We start from the raw sequence: 25,572 nt of genomic DNA on the forward strand, positions 1-25,572 counted from the left end.
TCATCACTCCAGTATTGTTGTATCTAACTTTCAATCTTCTTAGGCACTTCTGATTGAATCAGTCCATCTTTCCTGTCATAAAACTCCTGTTTGATGCCTTGTAATATTTGTCTGTTTAAGGGACCATACCACCTTAGATTAGCCCTGCTTCACATATTCTTCAGTACTAACAAAGTTAAGCTCCCTCCTAATATCTTCATTTTTATACAATTCTGCCATTGATGCCTTTTGTCCCTAATGAAGTGCTTCATTTTTAACTCAACTCAGATCAATAACTTAAAACTTATTTGAACTTTGGCTTGTTTATTGCTAATTTAGTTTTTTTGGCTAATTTCTCACTTATTCCATATAATTTATTAACTAGCTCCCCACCATAACAGCTTTGCCTATTCTGTTGTCTGTTTCTACATTTAATTTGTCATCTTTACTACATCTTCTGTAAATTGAGAATACAGCTGAAGTTTTCAGGTCTTTTTGTTGCTGATTTTCATGCTAAATTTGTTACAGCTGTTATTCAGTTTACTTAGCGAATCCTGGAGATTTGCACTGGATACAGTTCACATTCATATTATAGCATTTTGAAAAGCTTTTCCCTGGGGTCCTTGTCATATGCCTATTGCACATCTATAAAACTTAAATACAGTTACTTGTCATATTCTCATGATTTCTCAACTGTTTGTTGTAAAATGAAAATCTGGTCTTGATAATTTGTTTGACCTGAACCTAGCTTGTTCTTCTCCAAAGTTTCTCTTCCACAATTTTTCTTACTCTTCTCAAGTATCCTTATTTTATTTTTCATTTGAGCATTTCTGGTCAGATGAAAGCTTTTTCTGCCTCGAATATTGATATGTACTACTCCTGATTGCATTCTTTTTGAATGTTTTATACAACCGTGATGTCACTGCATGTGCCATTTAGCAAACTTTCAAAGTAATCTACCGAGATCTAGAATATCTATCTTCAGTTTTCTTGTCACCTTTATCATCTGATTACTTTCACAGTACTCTTTTTTCCCCATTTCTAAGCTTTTCTATAGCCTCCAGAATATTTTGCCATCTTCCAATATTTATTTTCTGTGTTCTTATGAAAGTCTTCCCATGATTTATGTAGCTGGCTTTACATAGTGATTTCCTTGCTTACATTTTCCCACTTGGTTACGCTATAAATTAAAGATACCAAGAAATTATACTTGGTTTAATCCTTTATCCAAGTGTAAGCAAATAAGTTTGCACCTGAAGTATCTTCAGGACTGGGGCAACTCATGGTAAAGGTGGTATGACTTCACATCACTTGCCTTAGTATCCCATAATGTAAAGCATATATCCTTGCAGACATGTATAATGCTATGCATTACAGAAGGGTCACTACCTAGACCGGTTTCGACCTTTATTGAGGTCTCATCAGTGGGAGCTAGACCCAAGTTGATACCAAGGTTGAAGTAATGCAGAAGTCTTATTTTTCTAAATTTATGGCTTCTGCATTAGCTACATTGGGAGTATGAAGCAGCCGCTACATACTCCCAATGGTTGCTTTGATACTTTTGTCCTAGTGGCCATTATAAACTCCACACCATTCCTCCTATGCAATCTTCTCAACTCTGCCCTATCATGCCAAGGCAGCAGACTCAGTCTTTACTTTCTTGCTCTTCATTTTTGCTTCTTCCAACAACTCTTTCAGATCCTTTCTCACCTTTCAAATCATTTGTGCCTGCCCAAACAATTAACTTCTTTCTTCTGCAAACTTATAGCTTCTCTAACATCTTTATCTTTGCACCTTGGAAACATGCTTTCACCACTTTCTTTTTCCTACCAGTCGTTTCATCTGTTTCTCCAGCTCATATTTTGTCCTGTGAAGTAGTCCCATGTAAGCATGCTATTTCTTTCTGCACTGGCATTTCATCATTCACATTATTACTTTCCTCCATTTTCTTCATGCACTCATTTGTATTTTGTACACTATCATTCACTGCTTACACTACATTCTCCACAACACTTCCATAATCCTGCCTTATATCCTTAATATTAGGTGTTTCATTCATTAATTCCCAACACGACTCATTTCTTGGATTCACTTATGATATTCAGGTGAAAATGTCAACTGTTGGATTACTTTTATTTTATTCACATTCTGAATGTACAAAAATAACCAAAATAGCAATCAAACCAGTTAAACTTTCTTTTAGTAGATCAGTTTTTTTAGTATTCAACACAAAATAAGAGGCTAATCTTCTTGAATGGCAGTCAGTCTCAAGTAGAGTAATGTGGGCAAATATGAGAATGGGGAACTGGAGACTTATTTGTGTCTATGGTCCCACAGAAGGTTCTACTAAGGTAGAAGTGGAGGAATTTTTTGATGCTTTAGAAAAAGCAACTGACACAATGAAAAGGGAAAAGTTGGTCCTTGTTGGTGATCTGAATAGCAGAGTAGGAAATGATTGTGAGACATACAGAAATATGGAGAAAAGAGCAAAGCTAATAATAATGGCAAATACCTGTTGGATTTCTGCTCAGGATATGGATTGGTTATTACTAACACCATGTTCCAACATAAAAATGTGCACAAATTCACATGGAGAGAAGAGGCAAGGAATAAGAAAAGTCTCATTGACTATGTTATTGTTGAGAGTGATGTTTTCTCCCTGGTGCAGGACACCAGAGTGTACAGAGGATTTGAAATTGGAAGTGATCACTATTTAGTCTTGAGCAGGATAAAATTGAATTTCATATTGAAAAGAATAACATGTAAGAAAGTTTTAAAGCGAATAAAAGTTGAGCAGCTCTCAGATGTGAACTGTAGACTAAAATACACAAAGATTATTCAAGAAAAAATGAAAGAGTTTGAGAACAGGAATCAAACCTTGGAGATTCAGTGGCAAACTCTGAAGGAAACATTGATTGATTCTGCCAGAGAGGCATGTGGTGAGGTTGTCTGCAAGGATAAAAAAAATCAGAACTCCATGGTGGACACAGGAAGTTAAAGAGGCAGTGAAGGAAAAGAAGAAAGTATATCAAAAGTTCCTGTCAAATAAGTCAGCTTGTGCTCTTAGAGACTACAGAGACAAATGCAAGAAAGCTAAACACTGTGTAAAACTAGCTAAATAAAAGTCATGGGAGGACTTTGGCAAGAATATAGAAAATAAATACCAAGAAGGTGGCAAAATATTCTGGAGGTTGTTGAAGAAGCTTAGAAATGGAGAAAAGAGTGCTGTAAAAGGAGTTAGAGATGATAAAGGTGACATGAAAACAGGAGAAAAAGATATCCTTGAAGTATGGAGTAATTACTTTGAAAAACTGCTAAATGAAACATGCAGTGATGACAGCACAGTGGTAAAAAACACTGACCAGGCATGCAGTCAGGAATACATATCCATACTTGAAGTAGAAAAAGCCATCAAAGGCTTGAAATGTGGAAAGGCAGCAGGAGTAGATGATATTCGACCAGAAATGCTGAAGTATGGTGGTATAAGAGTCTCACAGTTGCTGCACTGCATAGTTCAGAATGCCTGGACAGAGGGACGAATTCCCGATGATTGGAGTAGAGCTCTCATAGTACCCATATATAAAAAGGGAAATAAAACTGAATGTGAGAATTACAGAGGTATTTCCCTACTGAGTGTTCCTGGCAAGATCTATGCAAGTATACTTGAGAAACGGTTGAGAAGAATTGTGGAAGAAAAGCTTGGTGAAGAACAAGCTGGATTCAGGCCAAATAGAGGCTGTCAGGATCAGATCTTCACTTTACGACAAATAGTCGAGAAAGCATGGGAATATAACAAAGATCTGTATTTAAGTTTTGTCGATTTGGAAAAGGCATATGACAAGGTGCCAAGAGAGAAGCTATTCAATACGCTACAGTTATATGGTGTCAATGGGGCATTATATCAAGCAATACTTAGTCTTTATTTGAGTTGTAAGTCAGCAGTTAGAATTGAAGGAAGTACTGGAAGATGGTTTAATGCTAAATCTGGTGTGAGACAAGGATGTACATTATCCCCTCTGTTATTCATTATCTATATGGATCACATTATGAAGGAAAGAGGTATTAAAAATGATATCAAAATTGGAGATGTTAATGTCAGCTCTTTGCTTTATGCGGATGATGTTATACTTCTAAATAAATCCGCTACAAGTCTGCAAGATTCTCTGACTAAATTGAATAGCTGTTGTAATAGATATTGTATACAGGTCAGCAATAAAAAGATAAAGACAATGAAAATAGGCAGAATCATTGAAAATGTCAACTGTGTTGTGAATGGAGAACCTGTGGAACAAGTGAAACATTTCAGTTACTTAGGCACGATTTTTACTGAAGATGGTAAATTAAATATATAAATAGACAACAGAATCAGCAAAGCTGGAATGGTAGGAAGTTAATTGAATAAATTCATATGGAATAAGAGAGAAATTAGTAGGAACACTAAATTAGCTGTATACAAGACAGTGTTCAAACCAGTTTTAACTTATGGATCTGAGAGCTGGGTCAGAAGTAAAACACTTGACCAAAGACTAGAGACCGCAGATACGAGAGTGCTGAGAAAGATTAGAGGCATGAACAGATGGCATCAATGGCAATATCAAATTAAAAACGAGGATATTAGGAAAGAACTTGACATTGTCATCATCCAGGAATGTGTTAGCAGAGCTAATCTCAGGTGGTATGGTCACCTAAACAGAATGGGCGAAGAAAGATTAGCAAAACAAGTGTTCTCTTCCAGGTTGGCAGGAAAACGACCCAGAGGAAGACCAAGATATAGGTGGATTGATACGGTACAATGTGCCTTAGACGATAGAAATATAAGATCTGATAATGTTGGAGTCTTGACAAGTAACAGACTGATTTGGAGGAAAATTGTAGATAGGAAGTTAGTAATGATGTAATTTTTTTCATGTAGTACTGTCATATCCTGTACATGGCAGGAATTTGATGATGAGTTTTTTTAGTTGCTTATAAGCAATTAAAAAATAACCCTTCCCTTTTCCATTTTAATACTCCAACCCTTCTAGAAATATCTTTCTAAAATTTTAAAAATTAGGAAAAATATGATGCAATTAGTATTCCAAAAATAATTAATAAATATTTATATATATTGTACTCTAGTTGGGCAACACCACACCAATCATTGCATATAACTTCATTAGCATCAGGGAAGAAGTCAGCAACTGAAGATCAGTATAATCTGAATACATATGAGAGAAATGTTCAGGTTAGTAAATAATGCAGTGGCATACTTTATGTTGTATATATGAGGGTGGTCTGAAAAGTTCTCGGCCTCTATCATACATGGCAACACTATCAGCAAGATAGTGTTTCCATGTATGATAACTGGACTGACTTCAGGTGCAAACTTTGTTTGCTTACACTTGGATAAAGGATTAAACTGAATTTATTATAGTCTAAGCAAGTGGAAAAGAACTTTCAACATTTTTCTCTAAATCCAGAGTAATTTAATAATAAGGTGAGACGCCTTTTGGCAACTCGTATAGATAAGTATGACTTCTCCATTGCTTCCACTTTAGTATCACCACTTCTGGGTCTGTCTCCCACTGACGAGACCTCAATAAAGGTCGAAACTGGTATAGGTACTGACCCTTCCCTTTATGCATAGCATTATACTTGTCTGCAAGGAGATGTGCTTTGCATTATGGGAGATACTAAGACAAGCAGTGATGAGGGCTTGGTCCACCTTTACCACGAGTTACCTCAGTCCTGAAGATACTTCAGTAGGTGCAAACTTTGTTTGCTTACACTTGTATAAAGGATTAAACTAAATTTATTAAAAATATCATCTTTCATCAGGACAGTGCACCTGCCAACAAAGGTGTTTTGGCAATGGGAAAATTAAGGGATCTGCACTATGAATTGTTGGAACATCCACCTATTCCCCAGATTTTGCTCCCTCTGACTTCTATCTCTTCCCAAAACTAAAACTGTTCTTTGAATCAAGAAGTGATTGCAGTTGTAGAGGAGTATTTTGCAGATCTTACTGAGAACCTGTACAGGGATGGGATAATGGCACTGGAGCATCGCTGGAATAAATGTATTAGTCTTAAGGGAGATTATATTGAAAATTAAAATAATTTTGAAATTATAAATTCGTTTTTTCATTGCTAGGCTGAGTACTTTTCAGACCACCCTCATATATTGGCATCTTGTTCAAAAGATGAAAGAAGCACAGACATATCATTAACATAAAATATGTGAGCAATGTGATATTGTATGGTAACAGTTGATAATGATGTAGAACAAACTGATCCTAGAGAGCTGAAGTCTGCACAGTTATTAAAATATACAGAGTCATTCTGAAGTCCTTGTGCAGTTGTAAATTTTCATAACTTCTGTTGTGTATATGATAAAATCAGTCTGAAAAATGGATAAGAGAAATAATTTATTATAGTTATACATACATTTTGTCTTTGGATTGTTAAGAATTAACATGTCTGCTGTCATTACATATAAAACCAAGGTGTGATTCTGAAGTGATAAAGATACATTTTGCAGTTGGTTTTCAGTAACACCCTGAATCACATTAATTATTCTAGTCCACAGATCTTCTACAGGGTGAGGTTTTGTTGAATAAATGATAGTCTTAACATGTCTCCATAGAAAAAAAATCCACTGGGCTCAAATCTTGTGAATGTGGTGGCTAGTAGATGAATCCCCATCTTTCCACTTCATTTGTTAGGCAGTATCCAAATGAAAATTTTCCTAACACTCAGGGCAAAATGACAATGTGCACTATTCTGCTGAAACATTATCACCTGTAAGTCTAAAACATGTCAGTTCAGGAATAAAGTAATTCTGCAGCATTAACAACTGGTCTTTCAAAAAAGAATGGCTAATGGCTAATTTATGCTGTCCTTTCCTACTATACACCAGACGTTGACCTTTGGAAAATCATTTACATCTCAACTTCTGGTGGCTTTTCAGTACCCCATGTGTGTTGACCTTACCCCTAATGTGAAATGTTGCTTTATCAAGAAACATTAAATGGTCTATAAACAAAGCATTCCTGTCAAGTTTTTCGTTAAATTGGTGATAGAAATATCGGTTGTTTGGTAATCCTCTACCAGCAACATTTGGTGGACTTGAATTTTGTAGGCTTTCAAGTGAAGTGTCATTCTGAGAATTTTATGCACTAGTTGGGAATACCCAGCTCCAAAGTTGCCTGTTTTATTGATCTCTGTGGAATTGCAGTAAACGATTATTCTATAGATTGCCATTTTCACTGACGGAATATGTTTCTTTAAAGATGGGATTTTGTTGTTGTAAAGAATTCTAAATCTTCTTTGTACTGTGATTACAGACTAACTTGACCCACAGTCATTAGGTCAATCCTAACTAAAAAAAAAAAAAAAATCACAATTAAAATAAAATAAATGAATTCTGAAGAAGTAACACCTAGACACAGTTGAAAATATTTAACTAATATGGATTAATACAAATATTTCGATTCACATATCAGTATAAAACAGTTTGAAGACCAAAAAATAAACAAAATGAAGGTAAGAATTTCTTCTTATGAGGTCGCAAGACAGCCTGGGAAAAAATGATACTATTAGGATCAGTTATGTACTTGCTTATGATTATAAAATAAAATAAACAGTATAGTTCTTAATAATTTCCCAGATTTTTGGTATACAGAGTCAATCATTGAGATTTGGGCAATGCCAAAGTACTTTGAACTCTTTAAAGAGATGCTTATAAGACGAGGACCCAGTCCCAACAGATTTACTTGCAAATACCTTTCCAATTTTTTTTTAAAGTTCATATATTAACAGAAGTATTAATAATTAATTATGGGTATTAGTACATTATGTATACAGCATGGAATGACAAATATAAAATTACATTTAAATTAGTTATCAATCACTGGACTAATGAAATCTTGTTAGCATATTGTAATTTCCTCATGCCAACATCATTAAATTATTTTGTGCTGATTTTCATTGGCATATCCCATTCTGATCACCAAAAAGTTAAAATATTATTCAATGTAAAATCAATTTAATAATGTAATAATCATGTTGGTTTGAAGGAAAAACAAACGGTAGTGAGAAAAATATTTATGCACTGTAAACTCACCATGGAAGCAGTAGAAGGATGTCATCTTGTCAGCGAAACACGCCAAATATTTATATATGCAAAGCATGTAATTTAATAAATAAAAATGTATGAATCTCAATTCTAAACACTAGTTCCAACACTAATTAATATTTTGGAATTTAAAAATGCAGCATTTTAACACAGCAATTATAAGTTATTCAAACAGTTAAACTTGGTTTCTTTTATTACAGCTGAGTTTTTGAATGTTTTAGTTAGGCTAGTGAGACTTTTGTTTTCTGTCCATTAGCTTGTTAATTCTGGGTTGAATTGAAGCAATAACTAAACAGAGACAGTCAGAAAGTTGCAGGCAGTTCCTCTGTTTAGTTTTAAGCACAGTCATGGCAGAAAATGCAGAGTTACATAGATATGTGGTGGAAAAACGAAGAAATCTAATTGCTATTTCATGTAAATCTGGATTTTCATTTTTATTCAAAATTTCAAATTACTCATAGAATGAAAAGTACTTTCTAGTCCTTTCTTTGTCTGATAATAATTCAATAAGGTGAAGAGTTTCTTCATGGGAAAGGGTTCTCTCTGTGTGTTCAGCAAAGGGATTCACAATCCACATATTTTGCCTCATGTTTGGGATAATACTTTTCAAATGGCAATAATATCTGAAACTGAATTATGTGAAAAAAATAATCTGCTTCCATAATATAATCTAAGTATGACTGAAACATTTCATTATTTCTTTCTGCAATCATATTAAACCAGACTTTGAGTTTCTTTTTGAATGATTCGATCTTGTTCCAAGCATTAAATATTGTTGTATCTGGACCTTGAAGTTTTAAATTCAACTTGTTTATGTAAGAAAATATGTCGCTGAGATATATTTCCTGGCTACTCATTTCTTATCCTGGAAATAATGAATAATGGGAAAAGTCACTTTTCTTATAAATTAGAAACAGCTCAACTTCCTTTTGAAGTTCATATAACCTCTTGAGAACTGAACCATGGGACAGCCAACGAACTTCCAAATGGAAAAGAAGATTTTGATGATCAGAGCCCATTTCATCGCATAATGTTTTTAACAGTCTTGTTAAAAGTACTGTTTTTTATATAATTAATAATTTTAATTATATAAAATATAATTAAAATGAGACAGGATTTCATTAAGCTCAGGTGCCATTTTTTGCCTATGAATGTAGCAGTGCGCTGACAATGAGTTATTGCCTGCCATATCCTAAATTTTAGTGACTAAACCTGAATTTCTACCTGTAAGCACCATCAGTACAAACTCCAACGCAATTTTTCCATTTGAGACCTCTCTCTTCAATGAAACCATTTAAAACTTTGAAATTTTCGCTGCTGGTAGTGTGCACAGGTAATTCAGAAACACTTAAAATGTTTTCCTTCATGGTCAATATATCGTACATGTGTAAGTAAAATGCTGTTGTTCTGAATAGATCTGTCCAGTAATGCAAACAATTTCAATTTTTTTCAACGAGTTGCATTTCTGTATCTTCTGCCATATCAGATATCCATCTTTCACCTGTATCATTCGACAATGGAATGTCTTTCATTTTACGTGCTGCAGACTGGCCTAATTCTTCATTACAATCAAAGAAGGCTTAATGAGTTCTTCGCCAATGGAATACGGTTTTTACATTTAGCTATCTGTAATGATATTAAATAGGATAGTGGTTGAAGCTTGGGAAACAATTTTCTTTTTCAAGTGCATCTCTTTTACGGCTAAAGAATTCAATGGGTTTGTCGACTAGAACGGAATGTTTTGTGTTGAGATGTTGGGTAAGTCGCGATGGCTTCATAGCTTCATTTTCCAGAACAGTAGCACAAGTGACACATTGAGGTCATGGCAATTAGCCAGCGAGGGCATTGTATGAAACCAAATTTTAAATAGCTGTCCATATACTTATGAGTGAATACAGACTTTTTCTTCTTGTGTGCTGGTAGTTTTCCCCTCCTTTTGTATCCTCGAGATCGCTCTGTAGGCTTGATGTGGATGAATCACTATTTGTTGCATATTGCATCAGAAACACCTTCAATAAGAGATTTCTTAACAAAGTCCCTTGTCTCTTATTCATATTAAAATTTAAATCTGTAGGCCTATTAATCTAATCCTGTGGCCTCCTCTTTTAAGAGGGATTGCAGCTGATGAACAGTCCGCTTCCATGCCTCTCTATCTCTTGCTTCTGTAAGACACTTGCCCATCTAATCTTTGTTGTTTTTTTCCGTTGCAGTCGGGATCTTCCTCTCCTTCCCTCCACCATCCTGTGCAATACTATTCTGGGGAGCTCTCCAGAAGAACCCCTCATCAAATATCCTGCAAATGCTATTTTCCTTCTTTGGATACTAGTCATATAGTCCCTTTTCACCTTGAATCTTTTAAGAACCTTTTCATTGCTCACTCTTTCAGTCCAGCTGATACAGTCCATTTTTCTCAAGCACCAAATTTTGAATGCATTCAAGTGGACATATGGATGCGAGTCCTGGACTCACATCCATATGTCCCTACGCTCCAGATCATTGTCTTGAGGATTCTTACTTTTAACTATTTGTTCAGATTTCTGTTTCCTAATATGTAGTATATTTGGAAAAAATGCTGCTTTTGCTTTTTTTAATTCTGTTCTTAATTTCATAATTAGATCTATTGTCATCTATTATCCAACTCCCAAGGTATTCAAAACATTTTACATTCTCTGTCCATTCAAAGTGATTTCCATCTCATTATTTCCTTTCCTTGAAGTCTTCTGAATGTTTATTTTCATTTTATATCTCTCATTTCCAACCCTGTTCAGTCTATTCAAAATTCTTTGCAAATCTTTCTCTGTTTTGCTCATAAGTACAATATCATCTGCATATCTTATATTATTTATCAGATGTCCATTTATCTTTATTCCATCTTTCAGATCTTCCAAGGCTTCCCTCATCATCCATTCAGTATAGAACATTAAAAAGGAGTGGAGATATCCTACACCCTTTCTTATGGGGATCCATTCAGTATCCTCTCCTTCAAATCTAACCCTGCTTCTTGAGTTTTATATATTCTGAACAACAGTCTGATAATTTTTTCATCTATTCCTATTTTATGCAAAATATCAAATAGAGTGATTAACATTATCGAAAGCTTTTTTGTAATCCACAAAGCATAGATATAAATCTTTATTGCACTCGATCGTTCTTTCTCCCAATATCCATAGTGTTGTAATAGCTTCCCTGGTTCCCCTGAAACCAAACTGTGCATCATTTAATTCTCTATCATCTGTTCCATTCTTCTATATATTATGTTGATTAGGACTTTTATAACGTGACTAATCAAGCTGATAGTTCTATGCTTATGGCAATCCATCATTCCTGTAGTCTTGGGAATAGGAATAAAAATAGATCTTGCAAAGCCTTTAGGTATTCTATCCTCCTCCAGACTTCTATTAAAGATGATGGATAGAAGCTTTATTCCTTCCTTTCCCATTACCTTCAGCAGCTCTCCTTGAATATCATCCACTCTCGGAACTTTCCTATCCTCATCATCATCATCAAATTCCTGCCATGTACCCTCAAGGGGTGTACAGGATATGACAGTACTACATGAAAAAATTACATCATTACTAACTTCCTATCTACAATTTTCCTCCAAATCAGTCTGTTACTTGTCAAGACTCCAACATTATCAGATCTTATATTTCTATCGTCTAAGGCACTTTGTACCGTATCAATCCACCTATATCTTGGTCTTCCTCTGGGTCGTTTTCCTGCCAACCTAGCAGAGAACACTTGTTTTGCTAATCTTTCCTCTCCCATTCTATTTAAGTGACCATACCATCTGAGATTAGCTCTGCTAACGCATTCCTGGATGCTGACAATGTCAAGTTCTTTCCTAATATCCTCATTTTTAATATGATATTGCCATTGATGCCATCTGTTCACGCCTCTCATCTTTCTCTGGACTTTCATATCTGCGGTCTCTAGTCTTTGGTCAAGTGTTTTACTTCTGACCCAGCTCTCAGATCCATAAGTTAAAACTGGTTTGAACACAGTCTTGTATACAGCTAATTTAGTGTTCCGACTAATTTCTTTCTTATTCCATATGAATTTATTCAATTGACTTCCCACGATACCAGCTTTGCTGATTCTGTTGTCTATTTCTATATTTAGTTTACCATCTTCAGTAAAAATCGTGCCTAAGTAGCTGAAATGTTTTACTTGTTCCACAGGTTCTCCATTCACAACACAGTTGACATTTTCAATGATTCTGCCTATTTTCATTGTCTTTGTCTTTTTATTGCTGACCTTCATACCATATCTATTACAACAGCTATTCAATTTAGTATATATGCTGGGTCAGAAGTGTTTTACTTCTGACCCAGCTCTCAGATCCATAAGTTAAAACTGGTTTGAACACAGTCTTGTATACAGCCTAATTTAGTGTTCCGACTAATTTCTTTCTTATTCCATATGAATTTATTCAATTGACTTCCCACGATACCAGCTTTGCTGATTCTGTTGTCTATTTCTATATTTAGTTTACCATCTTCAGTAAAAATCGTGCCTAAGTAGCTGAAATGTTTTACTTGTTCCACAGGTTCTCCATTCACAACACAGTTGACATTTTCAATGATTCTGCCTATTTTCATTGTCTTTGTCTTTTTATTGCTGACCTTCATACCATATCTATTACAACAGCTATTCAATTTAGTCAGAGAATCTTGCAGACTTGTAGCGGATTTATTTAGAAGTATAACATCATCCGCATAAAGCAAAGAGCTGACATTAACATCTCCAATTTTGATATCAGGTTTAATACCACATTCCTTCATAATGTGATCCATATAGATAATGAATAACAGAGGGGATAATGTACATCCTTGTCTCACACCAGATTTAACATTAAACCATCTTCCTGTACTTCCTTCAATTCTAACTGCTGACTCACAACTCAAATAAAGACTAAGTATTGCTTGATATAATGCCCCATTGACACCATATAACTGCAGCGTATTGAATAGCTTCTCTCTTGGCACCTTTTCATATGCCTTTTCCAAATCGACAAAACTTAAATACAGATCTTTGTTATATTCCCATGCTTTCTCGACTATTTGTCGTAAAGTGAAGATCTGATCCTGACAGCCTCTATTTGGCCTGAATCCAGCTTGTTCTTCACCAAGCTTTTCTTCCACAATTCTTCTCAACCGTTTCTCAAGTATACTTGCATAGATCTTGCCAGGAACACTCAGTAGGGAAATACCTATGTAATTCTCACATTCAGTTTTATTTCCCTTTTTATATATGGGTACTATGAGAGCTCTACTCCAATCATCGGGAATTCGTCCCTCTGTCCAGGCTTTCTGAACTATGCAGTGCAGCCACTGTAAGACTCTTATACCACCATACTTCAGCATTTCTGGTCGAATATCATCTACTCCTGCTGCCTTTCCACATTTCAAGCCTTTGATGGCTTTTTCTACTTCAAGTATGGATATGTATTCCTGACTGCATGCCTGGTCAGTGTTTTTTATCACTGTGCTGTCATCACTGCTTGTTTCATTTAGCAGTTTTTCAAAGTAATTACTCCATACTTCAAGGATATCTTTTTCTCCTGTTTTCATTTCACCTTTATCATCTCTAATTCCTTTTACAGCACTCTTTCCTCCATTCCTAAGCTTCTTCAACAACCTCCAGAATATTTTGCCACCTTCTTGATATTTATTTTCTATATTCTTGCCAAAGTCCTCCCATGACTTTTGTTTAGCTAGTTTTACACACTGTTTAGCTTTCTTACATTTGTCTCTGTATTCTGTAAGAGTAAAAGATGACTTATTTACCAGGAACTTTTGATATGCTTTCTTAACATAGTCAATGAGACTTTTCTTATTCCTAGCCTCTTTTCTCCATGTGAATTTGTGCACATTTTTATGTTGGAACATGGTGTTAGTAATAACCAGTCCATGTCCTGAGCAGAAATCCAACAGATATTTGCCATTATTATTAGCTTTGCTCTTTTCTCCAAATTTTCCCAAAATATTTTTGTATGTCTCACAATCATTTCCTACTCTGCTATTTAGATCCCCAACAAGGACCAACTTTTTCATTGTGTCAGTTGCTTTTTCTAAAGCCTCAAAAAATTCCTCCACTTCTACCTTAGTAGAACCTTCTACTAAGGTAGAAGGTTCTACTAAGTGGGACCATAGGCACAAATAAGTCTCATTGTCCAGTTCCCCATTCTCATATTTGCCCACATTACTCTACTTGAGACTGACTGCCATTCAAGAAGATTAGCCTTGTATTTTGTGTTGAATACTATGGCTACTCCTTCTTTTCCTTGATTGTCATTGCCTGAATATAACATTTTGTATTTATTGCTCAGAAAGATCTCACCAGTTTTGGTCTTTTTTGTTTCAGTCACTCCTATTATGTCGATCTGGTACTTATCTAATTCCTCAGCTAGCTCCATTTCTTTGCCATTCAGGCTTGTTACGTTGATAGTACCGATCTTTAACTCTGGTGATGTTGAGTTGGGGTTTGTTTTCGGATTTGTTCCAGTAGCTGACTTTTCGCTGTTCACCCTGGTTCCCTGGCGAAAACAACGGGGGCCTTGTTTAACCGGGCGACGCCCCAGCCGGCATGAAATTTTGTCATGTTGTACCATCATTTTTTATTTTGGTTTAACCAATAAGAATACAATTTGGTCGGCTAAATCCCAAATTGCCAGCCCATCCTCGTTCGTTCAGTATCAAAGTAGATACCCAACAGGGTGCACCACGAGAAGGTGAGGATTGGACATTAGGTCAGAAGCCCTGGTTGGTTCTCTGCATTCCTTTAAAGGCTATGTGGAGGTCTCCTCTCAGTTATACAGCTTTGACCGTTAAGCACCCCCTTTCCTATCCTTTATTCTTTTAATGGCTGCTTCGGTTTCCCATTCCTTAATTTCTGGGGTATCATCATTTTCTATCTGATCACATTCCAGATTATCTTCATCTCCATAAAGTCCTGTTACGTACTTCTTCCACCTTATCCTTTTTTTCCAACAAAATCTTTTCTCTTTCATCCTTCAAAGCACTGCTTTTTGTCTTTCTCTTCTTCCCTGAAATCAAGTTCAAGCCTTCACAGACCTTTCTCATATCCTTTGCTGTATCATTTTCCTCTATTTCCTTGCAGACCTGATTGAGCCTGTCTTCCTTTGCCTTTTTAGCCAGAATTTTTACTTATTGATCTCTTTATATCTGACTGACTTAGGCTTTGTTGTTCTTATTCTTCCATTTTCTTCTTTCATCCATTTTTCTATCACTTCCTCAGTAATCCAGGGCTTCCTTCCTCTTCTCTCTGCCCCAGTGCAGATTACTTCTAGAGGTCTATCAGTATCAGTATTGCTGATCTTATTTTCTAGTTCAGCTTGATATTTCTCTCTGATATATTTTCTTTTTAGTCCATCAAATCTGATATTTACTTTAATTATGAACAGATTATGTCACTTAAATATAAAGAGCCAATAGGCTTCATTTTGGCGATATAAACATTATTTAAATTAAGGGGATATTAAATCCCACATTGTTTTAAAACCGAATAAGAAACTCAAAGATTGGAATTAGAAAGTTTCATGCCGAATATAGTAAACTATAAAAATATCGGCGATTACTAGGAAGTAGTCCTAGTACGTAATTTTCCATTATGTAAAAACACATTTCCTAGGAAATGTGTTTTTACATTATGGAAAATACCAAGAATAGCGATCAGAACTCTTTACCACCTTCGCTGCAAGTTGCCAGGTATTGTACTACGTACTAGGACTACTTGCATTAGCTCACGCTAGTAATCGCCGATATTTTTATAGTTTACTATATTTGGCATGAAACTCTCTGATTCCAATCTTTGAGTTTCTTATTCGGTTTTAAAACAATGTGGGATTTAATATCCCCTTAATTTTAGATTGTCACCATTGCAATCTGCTTCAGGATAAGTTTTTGCATTTTTTTATTACATTTCTGTATCTTGAGAAATCAGATTGATTACATTCTAATTAACTCATTTCTTCACCTCTCTATCCAGGTGCTCTCCAAGTATACAGTCTTCTCTTGTGCTGTTGGAATCAGGTGTTAGTCACTATCAATTCATGGCTTCTACAGAACTCCACCAGTGTCTCCCCTTTCATTTCTTTCTCCCAAGGGCCCACCAGACCATCCTCTCTTCCTTTCCCTATTTTTGCATTCATATCTCCCATTACTATCAGTATATCTCTGTTATTTTTCAAATGTAAACATTCCTCTATTTGTTGATAGATCTCTTCGACTTCTTCATCTGTATGATCCGTTGTAGATGAGTGTACTTGAATTATAAGAATATTTCTAGGTTTGGACTTTATTTTTAAAGCAATCACTCTTTCAGATCTCTGCCAATATCCCTCTACCATATCAGCTATCATTTTATCCAACATTATTCCAACACGTCTTTGATGTTCTTCTCCTGAGTAAATAAATCTAAATCCATTCTCTGTTTTCATATCTCCTTTTCCTTTCCATCTGAGATTCCAAGAATTGTAGGCCTATTATTTTTAAAAAATCACAGCACTCGGGTTTTGAAACAAGCACTTACACACTACAATGCGAAGAAACAGTATTCAGTATTACTAGATTTAAAAACTGGATACAGACTGCCTTGATCTTCAATTTCAGTGGAAAATTTTTCTTTATACTTCCTTGCTAATTGGTCACTGACATTTGCAACACAGATGTTATTTCGTCCAGTTTTGAGAACAGAGGATATACGCTGCACATTGTTGTATTCACTTGCAGGCAACTTTTATGACCGGTCATAAACAGCTGTGTATTCCCTTTCCCAAATGTTGAAAGATTTCAATGTCCGAAAATTCCCAATCATTTATGAATGCTTCCATGTTTAAAAATACAAGACTTGGTCACTGACATTTGCTACACAGATGTTCTGAGTCTGAGCTTTGACACATTCACGAATATTATTCTCCTCAGAATATTTCCACTATCAAATATTTATTCTTAAAAAATGCTTAGAAAACTAAAATGACAAATTCCAGGAGAACCCCTTGCAGTCAGGTATAATTGATGCCAGGGCACAGTACTGGGCTGTCGCCCAGCAGTTGAGAAACTGGATTAGACAAAGAACAGATACATGCTTTCTTTCCAGAGCTCATATTAATAATGCCATATTTGAATGGGGAATTGTGAGCCAAAGTCTGATGATTATATTGACTCATAAAGGAAGGTTTGTGAAAACAGATGTTGATAAAGATCCATCCAAGTCTCTTTTTATGAGAACATCAAGGAAAGACATATTTCCATAGTGAAATTGATTCTGTGAGGAAGATGTCTCGTTCACATGAATTATTCTACACAGAAAAGACATCCATAGTGAAGGTTTTGGATTAATCATCAAAATTTCCTCTTCTGGTTGGTAATAATAGAAGATATTGAAAAACCCATCGCTATACTTCAGTGTGTTGATATAGCTTTTCATTCCAGCTAGAATATCTGATGGAAATTTCATCATCAAATTCCCGATATGCATCTTTAGGGGGTATACAAGATAATTATGATAGTACTAGATGAAGTTGCACCATTACTAACTTATGATTAACAATTTGCCTCCAAATTAATCTGTCATCTATCAAGATCAACATTGTTAGATCTAATATTTCTGTCTTCTCAGGCATTTTTTACTGTATCGATTCATCCACATCTTAGTCTTCCTCTGGTTCTTTTTCCTGCCAACCCGACAAAGAACATTTGTTCTGCTAATCTTTCCTCTTCCATTCTGTTTAAGTGGCCATATTACCTTAGCTCTACTAACTCATTCCTGAATGATAACAATGCAACCTTCTTTCTTAATATACTCAATTTTTAGTGTGTTACTGCCATTAATGCTATCTGTTCACTCCACTAATCTTTCTCAGACTCTCCTATCAGAAATCTCTAGTCTTTGTTCAAGTGTTTTATTTCTAGCATAACTTTTAGATCCATGAGTTAAAATTGGTTTGAACACTGTCTTGCATACAGCCTAATTTAGTGTTTTGACTAATTTCTTTCTTATTTCATATAAATTTATTCATTTGACTAATTCTTTTGTCTATTTCTATACTTAATTTGCCATCTTTACTAAAAAATTGCTGATTTTCCTACCAAATTTATTACAACATTTATTCAGAGGATCTTGCTTGCATGAGAAATTGTAATATTTTTTTGTTTGTTCTATCATTTCCTTTCAGTTTTATACTCTTTCTTACCATTTACTCATGGTCCCTTTATATATTATTCAGTACTTCTTATACCTGAGAACCATGGATATTTATATTAATTTCTGACTGTGCCTCCATGTCCCGAGATTGGTACGAGAAATTATGAAAACTTCCGGCAGACTATGATTTAACCAAATTTCAAAATCTCTGAAAGTCTTAACAGTGTGGCATCTCTTTCTCTAGTATGATTCTAGTGATTATCCGCTTACATGCTCGGTCTATTTCAGATCAATGCATTGCAATGAAATAAGATCAGTCAACACATTTTTGTAAAAATTCAAAGGACTTATTTAATGAATGCTAAGTAAGAGATATACGATACAAAAAGGTACAGGGGAACTATCCTCTGTTAAATCTCAATTCAATCAAATTCATGCAGTTTATCTAAATACCTCTTATAACAAACATCCTTCTGATTATTCCGTTAATTGATAAAACTTTTCCAAGTTAACATCTCACATGTCAAATCCTCTGATATCACAACAATAACAAGATATTAATAGCAAATACCCTGATTCATTAAAATACATGTCAATCCTTTTCGGTCACTCAGTTAACTTATATTACTTAATTTATCACATGAATTTTTGTACCTTAGTTTAAATTGCAGCTATATTATCAGAACATATACATTAATTTATCAATTATATCAAAACACAGACTTAACTATTTACAAGTTACAGATCACTCTTAAAACCCATGTGACTCTTCAGGAATTAGCTATACTCCGCTCTACACAACTATTAATTTCTATGACAAAGAGCGCATTAGTTATTATCTGGCTATCCTATCCTATAAATCTCAACAGTCAGTTATTATATCTTTCTTACAGCACACGTAACTTATAACAAATGATATCACACTCACGTGAAATGTTCTTCTATTGATGCATTGGCTATTTCTATCAGTCATGGCTTTGTCGGGTCAGCAAGCGGGGTGCGAGGGACAACTTTCCAGTGTGGAAAACCTCGGGCGAGATTACGATCGTCGGCTTTTCACAGACTGTAGGAGCGGAATAGCATCTGGATATTTCTTTCTCCCTCCTTGTTCGCCTCGGGACATCCGTGCTTTTAGGCTCGAACAGCTTTATGGCAGATCGACCTCCAGATTCCTTCCATCAGATTCTCTCCTCCTGGTTCACTCACTAGGTGACTATCTCTCTGGGTGTCGATTCCTATCACTCCCCAATTCCTATGCCTTGGGTTCAGTTTTGGATCCCCCTTACAATATCATGTGATAGCTGGTTTCTCGAACTTTCGCCGCTATCTCCTTTCATGTTACTAATCCAATAGTGGATTCTGGAACTTTTGCCGTTATCCTCTCTTATGTTCTTAATCCCATTCGGTCGGCCTGCAGAACTCCTGTTTGATTTCACTCGTTCCTTTCTGCTCTGACCTTGAAGGCTACCTGCGACTGACTATGCAAACAGAAATCAAACGGCTTCCTGACTGCTCCATGTTGCCGTTGGCATTTTCAATTTTACATGCTTTGTTTTTGTAAGGAGTAAACTTTCTTTAAACACGTTCTTTAGGTTTGACCTTCAGTAAAAGGTCGATGCGTTAGGCGAACGAATATTTCTGCTCCATCGAACTTTTACAAAATCAGTGCTATTGTGTGATAATCGGAGCAATCTCTGGCATCACCTTCCTTTGGTAATGGGATGAATATTGATCTTGTCCAGTACTTAGGCCATTTGCAAGTTGACCATATCCGTTTGGCATAAAGCTGTAATAATATTGACTGGCACTGGTTTTAGGAGTTCTGCAGGTATGCTATCAATACCTGAGGTTTTGTTGTTTGCTACTTTTTTTTTTTCATGGCCCAAGCTACTTCTCTCTCCAAGATGTTTGATTCTCTGTCCATAAGGCCATTTTCATTGTCTTCTTGGTGTTCAGTTGGGTTGGCATATTGCTCTTCTGTGTATTCTTTCTATCTGTTGATTTTTTTGCTGGTTGCTCAGTTCATTTCCATTGCAGTCCCTGACTATTCCTTGTCGTACAGAGAAAGTGGATCTCATCATCTTCACTTCAGCAAGTGAAGATGATGAGAAACAGGGCTCTGGTATGTCCTTTTCTGTTAACTTCTTCTAGATGACATTATTTATCTGTCTTTCCTTGACCTTCCTGGCTTTGGCCACTCTACTGATCAGCTATTGTGATGGTGTTATCGGACAGCCATTTGTTTTCTTCGGCTTTTGGTATGGCACATGTTTCTCAGCAGTTTTGCTGATAGTATCTCTAATCTCATGCCATCAAGGTAAAAGTTAAGCTTGTTCTTCACTTCCACAGTATACATTGGTTAATATGTTGTTGACATTGAACTTTTTCTAGATGAGGTCTTTCTTTTACAGTTTGAGCTTCATTCTGGCCACTAATAGTTGGTCTGTGCTGCAATCATCACCAGGTAGTGTCTTTGCACAGGCGATGAAACTTTTCCAATGTTGCTAGCTTAAAATGAAGTCAGTCTGATTCTGATGTTGTCCATTTGGTTAGGTCCATGTGTACAAATGTTGTTTAGGTTGGATAAATCGTGTTCACAATGCTGAAACGATTCTCCTGGCAGAAATGCACAAGGTGATCACTAACTTTGGTTCTTTCACCTAACTCCAACCTGCAGCGTTGGTTCCACTCAATTACGGGCTTCACACCACTGAGCAGAACCACTCATATTCCGAAGAAAAGCATTCATTCATCGACAAAGCCCCTCACCGGGCCGTACCGGAGAATACTTTCCCCAGAGACTCAAATTGCGCCCTTAAGGCAAAAACCTTAAGAGAACGTACTCATATTAGCAATAGCCGAGCCTCAGCATTGCCATCCATTACCCTCCAAGGATATTAATCACCGATATTTAAGTAAAGGTGACCTCTAAAAATTCGGACGATCCCTAGATCACTCAATAGTGGCTGAAACTTCACTTGCATTTGATGTTGGTGCGTAAACTTGTAGTATGGTGATGTTGAGTGGTTTGCCATGAATTCTGATGGATATTATATGATCACTATGTGCTCTGTGATTCTCAACACATCTAGCCATCTGCTTGTTTGCATTGAAGGCAACTCTCCCTTCTTCTAACAATATTGTTTCTGGAAAAATAGGCTGTAAATTCATCAGACTGAAGCTGACCATTTCTTGTCCCATGTAATTCACTAATACCTAAGATATCTATGTTTGTTCTGCTCATCTCACGTTTTGAAAGTGACATCCCCCCCCCCCGACATTCCATGTTCCAATTTGGTAACATTTTATGCAGGGCAGGCTGTTTCTTTCATCATGGGCACCACAACTGTTAGACTTCCTGTAGGATATAACCCAACTGCATCATATACTCCCAGACTACTAGGTATAAGCCCTTGCTCTTCCCCCATCATTTACAGGCTATCACCCAGCCGCAAGGGTTTTGCTGTTAGTATCCATTATTATTATTATTCGACACCTCCAGGGAGTCCAAGGACTCATCGAGGGAGGGCATCTAATCTACATCTCTCTGTCTCCAACACTCAAATACACACAACTACAATGAAGCACAACTACACCAATGCTATCTACTGCCCACAACTACCATTTTCACAGAAGATCACAAACATCCAAGCCCATGGCAGGATTCGAACCTGCAGCCTTTTGGCTGGTGAGCGGATACACTAACCACTAACCACTTCAAATATGGCAATCCATATTTGAAGCATGTTGAGTTCTTGCCATAATGTGTTCTTTTTACAGGATAGCTCACCCCTGCTTTCCCCAATCCTCATTTTTCTGGGCTTGGGACTGGCGTATGGCTGGGTTATTCAGAGGTATAACATCATCCAATTCTCTTTTTATGAGAACATCAAGGGAAAATATAGTTCCATAATGAAATTTGTTGTATGAGGAAGGTCATTAATTTTTTGTAAGAAGACATCTAGTTGTTCACATGAACTATTCCACATAGAAAAGATATCCATATTGCAAAGAGATGAAAAATTTTCAATCAATTTAGAAAATCATATCTTGGCAGTCTCATTACTCAACCTCGATAACGTAGAAACAGGAAAATACAGACCTAACAAAGGATGGTCTAATACAAATAAATTAAAATATGAAAAAATAACAGTTTTTCAAAAAAATCCTCAAACTATAAAACCATTATTATACCTACAGCAATGTATGGGGCCAAAATCTGGACATTCAATTAGAAATAAATACTGAAATGCTTAAGAAAAATAAATAAGACTCACTGGTTTGGACACCTCCAGAGAATGTCCTTTCAAAGGTTACCAAATATAATCTTGAATGGAATCATGGGAAGAAGAAATCAAGAGGCAAACCAAAAAAGAACTTGGCTACACTAGTTGAAGGAAAGGTCACCATTTAGTGAGCTTCAGAGAAAAGACAGAACCAGATCGTAAAGATTTGTTCATAGGGGGACTCAACCCATCATCTGACAGATGAGATAGAAGAAAACATTACCTGCATAAAGTAAACAGCTAAGATTAGCATCACTAATTTTGATATCAGATTTAATATCACTTTCTTGTATAATGTGATCCATATAGATAATAAATAATAGTGGAGATAATGTCCACCCTTGTTGCATACCTGATTTAGCATCAAACCATCTTTCTGTAACTCCTTCAATTCTAGCAACTAACTTACAGCTCAATAGAGACTATGTGCTCGATATAATATCCTCTTTACACCATATAACTAACATTTTGAATAGTTTCCTCTTGGCACCTTGTCATATGCCTTTTCCAGATCTACATAAATTCTTGTTATATTCCCAAGATTTCTCAACTATTTGCCTTAAACTGAAAATTGATCCTGGCAACTTCTGTTTGGCCTCAGTCCAGCTTGTTCATCACCAAGTTTCCCTTCAACCGTTGTTTTTAGCCATTTTTCAAGTATACTTGTATGAATCTTACTGGAAATCATATTTGGTTTTATTTCCTGTTTTATAGATGGGTACTATGAGAGTTCTGCTCCAATCATCTGGAATTTGATACTTCTGACCAGTTCTTCTGAATTATGCAATGCATCCACTGAAAAATTTATATACCTTCGTATATCAGTATTTCTGGTTCGAATTTTTATCTACTCCAGCTGCCCTTTCACATTTTAGTTTTTTTATGGTATTTTCTACTTCAATTATTGATATGTGTTTCTGACTACATTCCTGTTGGGAATTTTCTACCACTGTGCTGACAGTGTTTCATTTAGCAATCTATAAACAATCTACCTATAAACCCATCTTTATCTCTCTATAATCTTTCTTTGCGTCAGATGTCCTCTTAAATAAATCTGCCTACAAGTCCATAGTGCTCTGAATGTTCTAAGATGTTAAGCATAGAAAACAGAATTTACTCTAAATGAAGAACTTATATTCTAAGTAAATAAAACACTTTGGTTTATATATGCACACCATTCAATAAAGATAGCATGTTAAATATGAAAGAGATAATAGAATAAGCAAGTTGGTATAATGAGTTGACAGTTGAACATATTTATATGGAATAAGAGAAACTGTCCATAACACTAAACTAACAAGCAGTATACAAAACAACTTATGGATCCAAAAGCAAACAGTTAAACTTTGTGAGTGCTCTGAGGAAAATTATGTTCTCATTTTGTTTAAGTGATCATTCTAAAATGAGAGAAGGATTTGCAGATGTTTGATGCCATGATGAAAAAGAGGAAGACCAACATTTGGAAGATTGATACATGAGATTCCTGAAAAACAATATTAATTGGGAAGAAAATTCTGATAAGAAGAAAGCTATGTATACTACGTTATAACTAAAATGTTATAATTCCATAACAAAATTTCTAACTTATAAAATTTATAATGTTAAGAGAAAATATCTTCCTAAAACACCTTTATATTACCAAAGTCCTGACTGTATTAAGTCAATTACAGAAAAACAATTCTTTTGCAATGGTTGATTGCTATATCCAAAGCAGCAGCTGAAATAATTAATTTCTTTTTCGTGTTTTAATTATTAATAAAATTTAAAAATAGTTAAGTGCGACAAGAACCTGGATGTTGATCAGTTGGTCATATGTTTGTAAATAACAATGATAATATTGAAACTGATATTTATATAACAGTGCATAGTTTTTAAAACCTATGGAATTATTTATATTTTGAAATATTTAGTTAAAATTTATTTTTTGTTCCCATTGACTTAGGTAGCAAATCTCAGTGCAGTACTTTTACCTGTATTAATTGAAGTTGTCCAGTCATCATTACCAGCAGGTGTTAGGGTTAGCATTCATCCCCATGATGAAAAGTATGATGAAATTCGTTATGTACCGGATCATGAATTGATTGATTTGAAGAAGCAATTAGATGACATTAAAAATCCCAAACCACATATGAAGAAACTGTAAAGTATATATAATCTACCTGTCTTCATACATACGAATCTGCAAAAAAACAAGAGTTTGCACATGGAGTAACTTCTTGTGCATAATTGTAAATATCTCATTCATATAACTTTGTTAAATAGCACATTATTTATAGAAAATGGTACAAATTTGTATCTTATTTCAGTGTCTGTAATGAACAAAACAGATTTAAAACCTATAAACAAAACTTGGAAAGTGTTAATTTAAGAAGTTGATAAAATATTATAGGATTGCTGTTTCAGTTAAAAGTGATTCCCAAGCATAACGATGTTCAAATATTTATTCATGGGTGGGAGTATTAATAAAAATTCTGATATAAATAGACAAATGTGCATTTTTTTTTATTACAATATCTTACATAACAAACAGTCCTAGATAATTATTCTGCAGAATCAAAAATATTGATTTCACTTACATTGTAACAAAAATCAAATGAATAAACTGACGTCCATATGTGAACACAAGCAGTATCGTCATTCTAAAAATCAGGTGCTTATAAATTGAAGTTTGTTAGGTGAGCTGATATGTACATTGAAAAGAGGTTTATAGTTTATATAAATCAAGCCTTTCGTATGGTACTATGCGGGGCTAAGAGTCAGGTAAATGGAAAGTCTCAAGACCAAACATGGTATGTTTCAAGCCACTTCAGGCTGGCTGATGATCTCACCAAGTAGTGAGAAGAACCACCCACTCACACTGTATATTCTTGGAATCACCATTAGTGTTATGAGCCCTGATATACTTCCTTTAACAGCAGCAACTTTCTCTTCTTGCACAAGAAATATCTTTGCTATGATCCAGTTGATATAGTCATTTCTGGTCATATTTCATCTCACAATCATGGAATAATCTTGTAATTCCTTA

At 35.4% G+C, this 25,572-nt stretch overlaps 1 protein-coding gene across 2 annotated transcripts in view; it reads left to right on the forward strand.

Annotated features, from left to right (window-relative positions):
* mRpL48 (mitochondrial ribosomal protein L48) overlaps nucleotides 1-25,036 on the forward strand; it is a 70,285-nt gene extending 45,249 nt beyond the window's left edge. For both annotated transcript variants that reach the window (XM_090400234.1, XM_090400232.1), the window contains 2 exons: nucleotides 5,098-5,203; nucleotides 24,490-25,036. In XM_090400234.1, the coding sequence (XP_090256360.1) occupies nucleotides 5,098-5,203; nucleotides 24,490-24,690 (307 nt within the window). In that variant the 3' untranslated portion in view covers nucleotides 24,691-25,036. The remainder of the gene's footprint in view (nucleotides 1-5,097; nucleotides 5,204-24,489) is intronic.
* Nucleotides 25,037-25,572: the final 536 nt, after the last annotated feature.

The sequence above is a fragment of the Typopeltis vanoorti genome, chromosome 11 (assembly GCF_054136105.1).
Source record: "Typopeltis vanoorti isolate ZY-2024b chromosome 11, IOZ_Tvanoo_1.0, whole genome shotgun sequence".
Taxonomy (NCBI): Eukaryota; Metazoa; Arthropoda; class Arachnida; order Uropygi; family Thelyphonidae; genus Typopeltis; species Typopeltis vanoorti.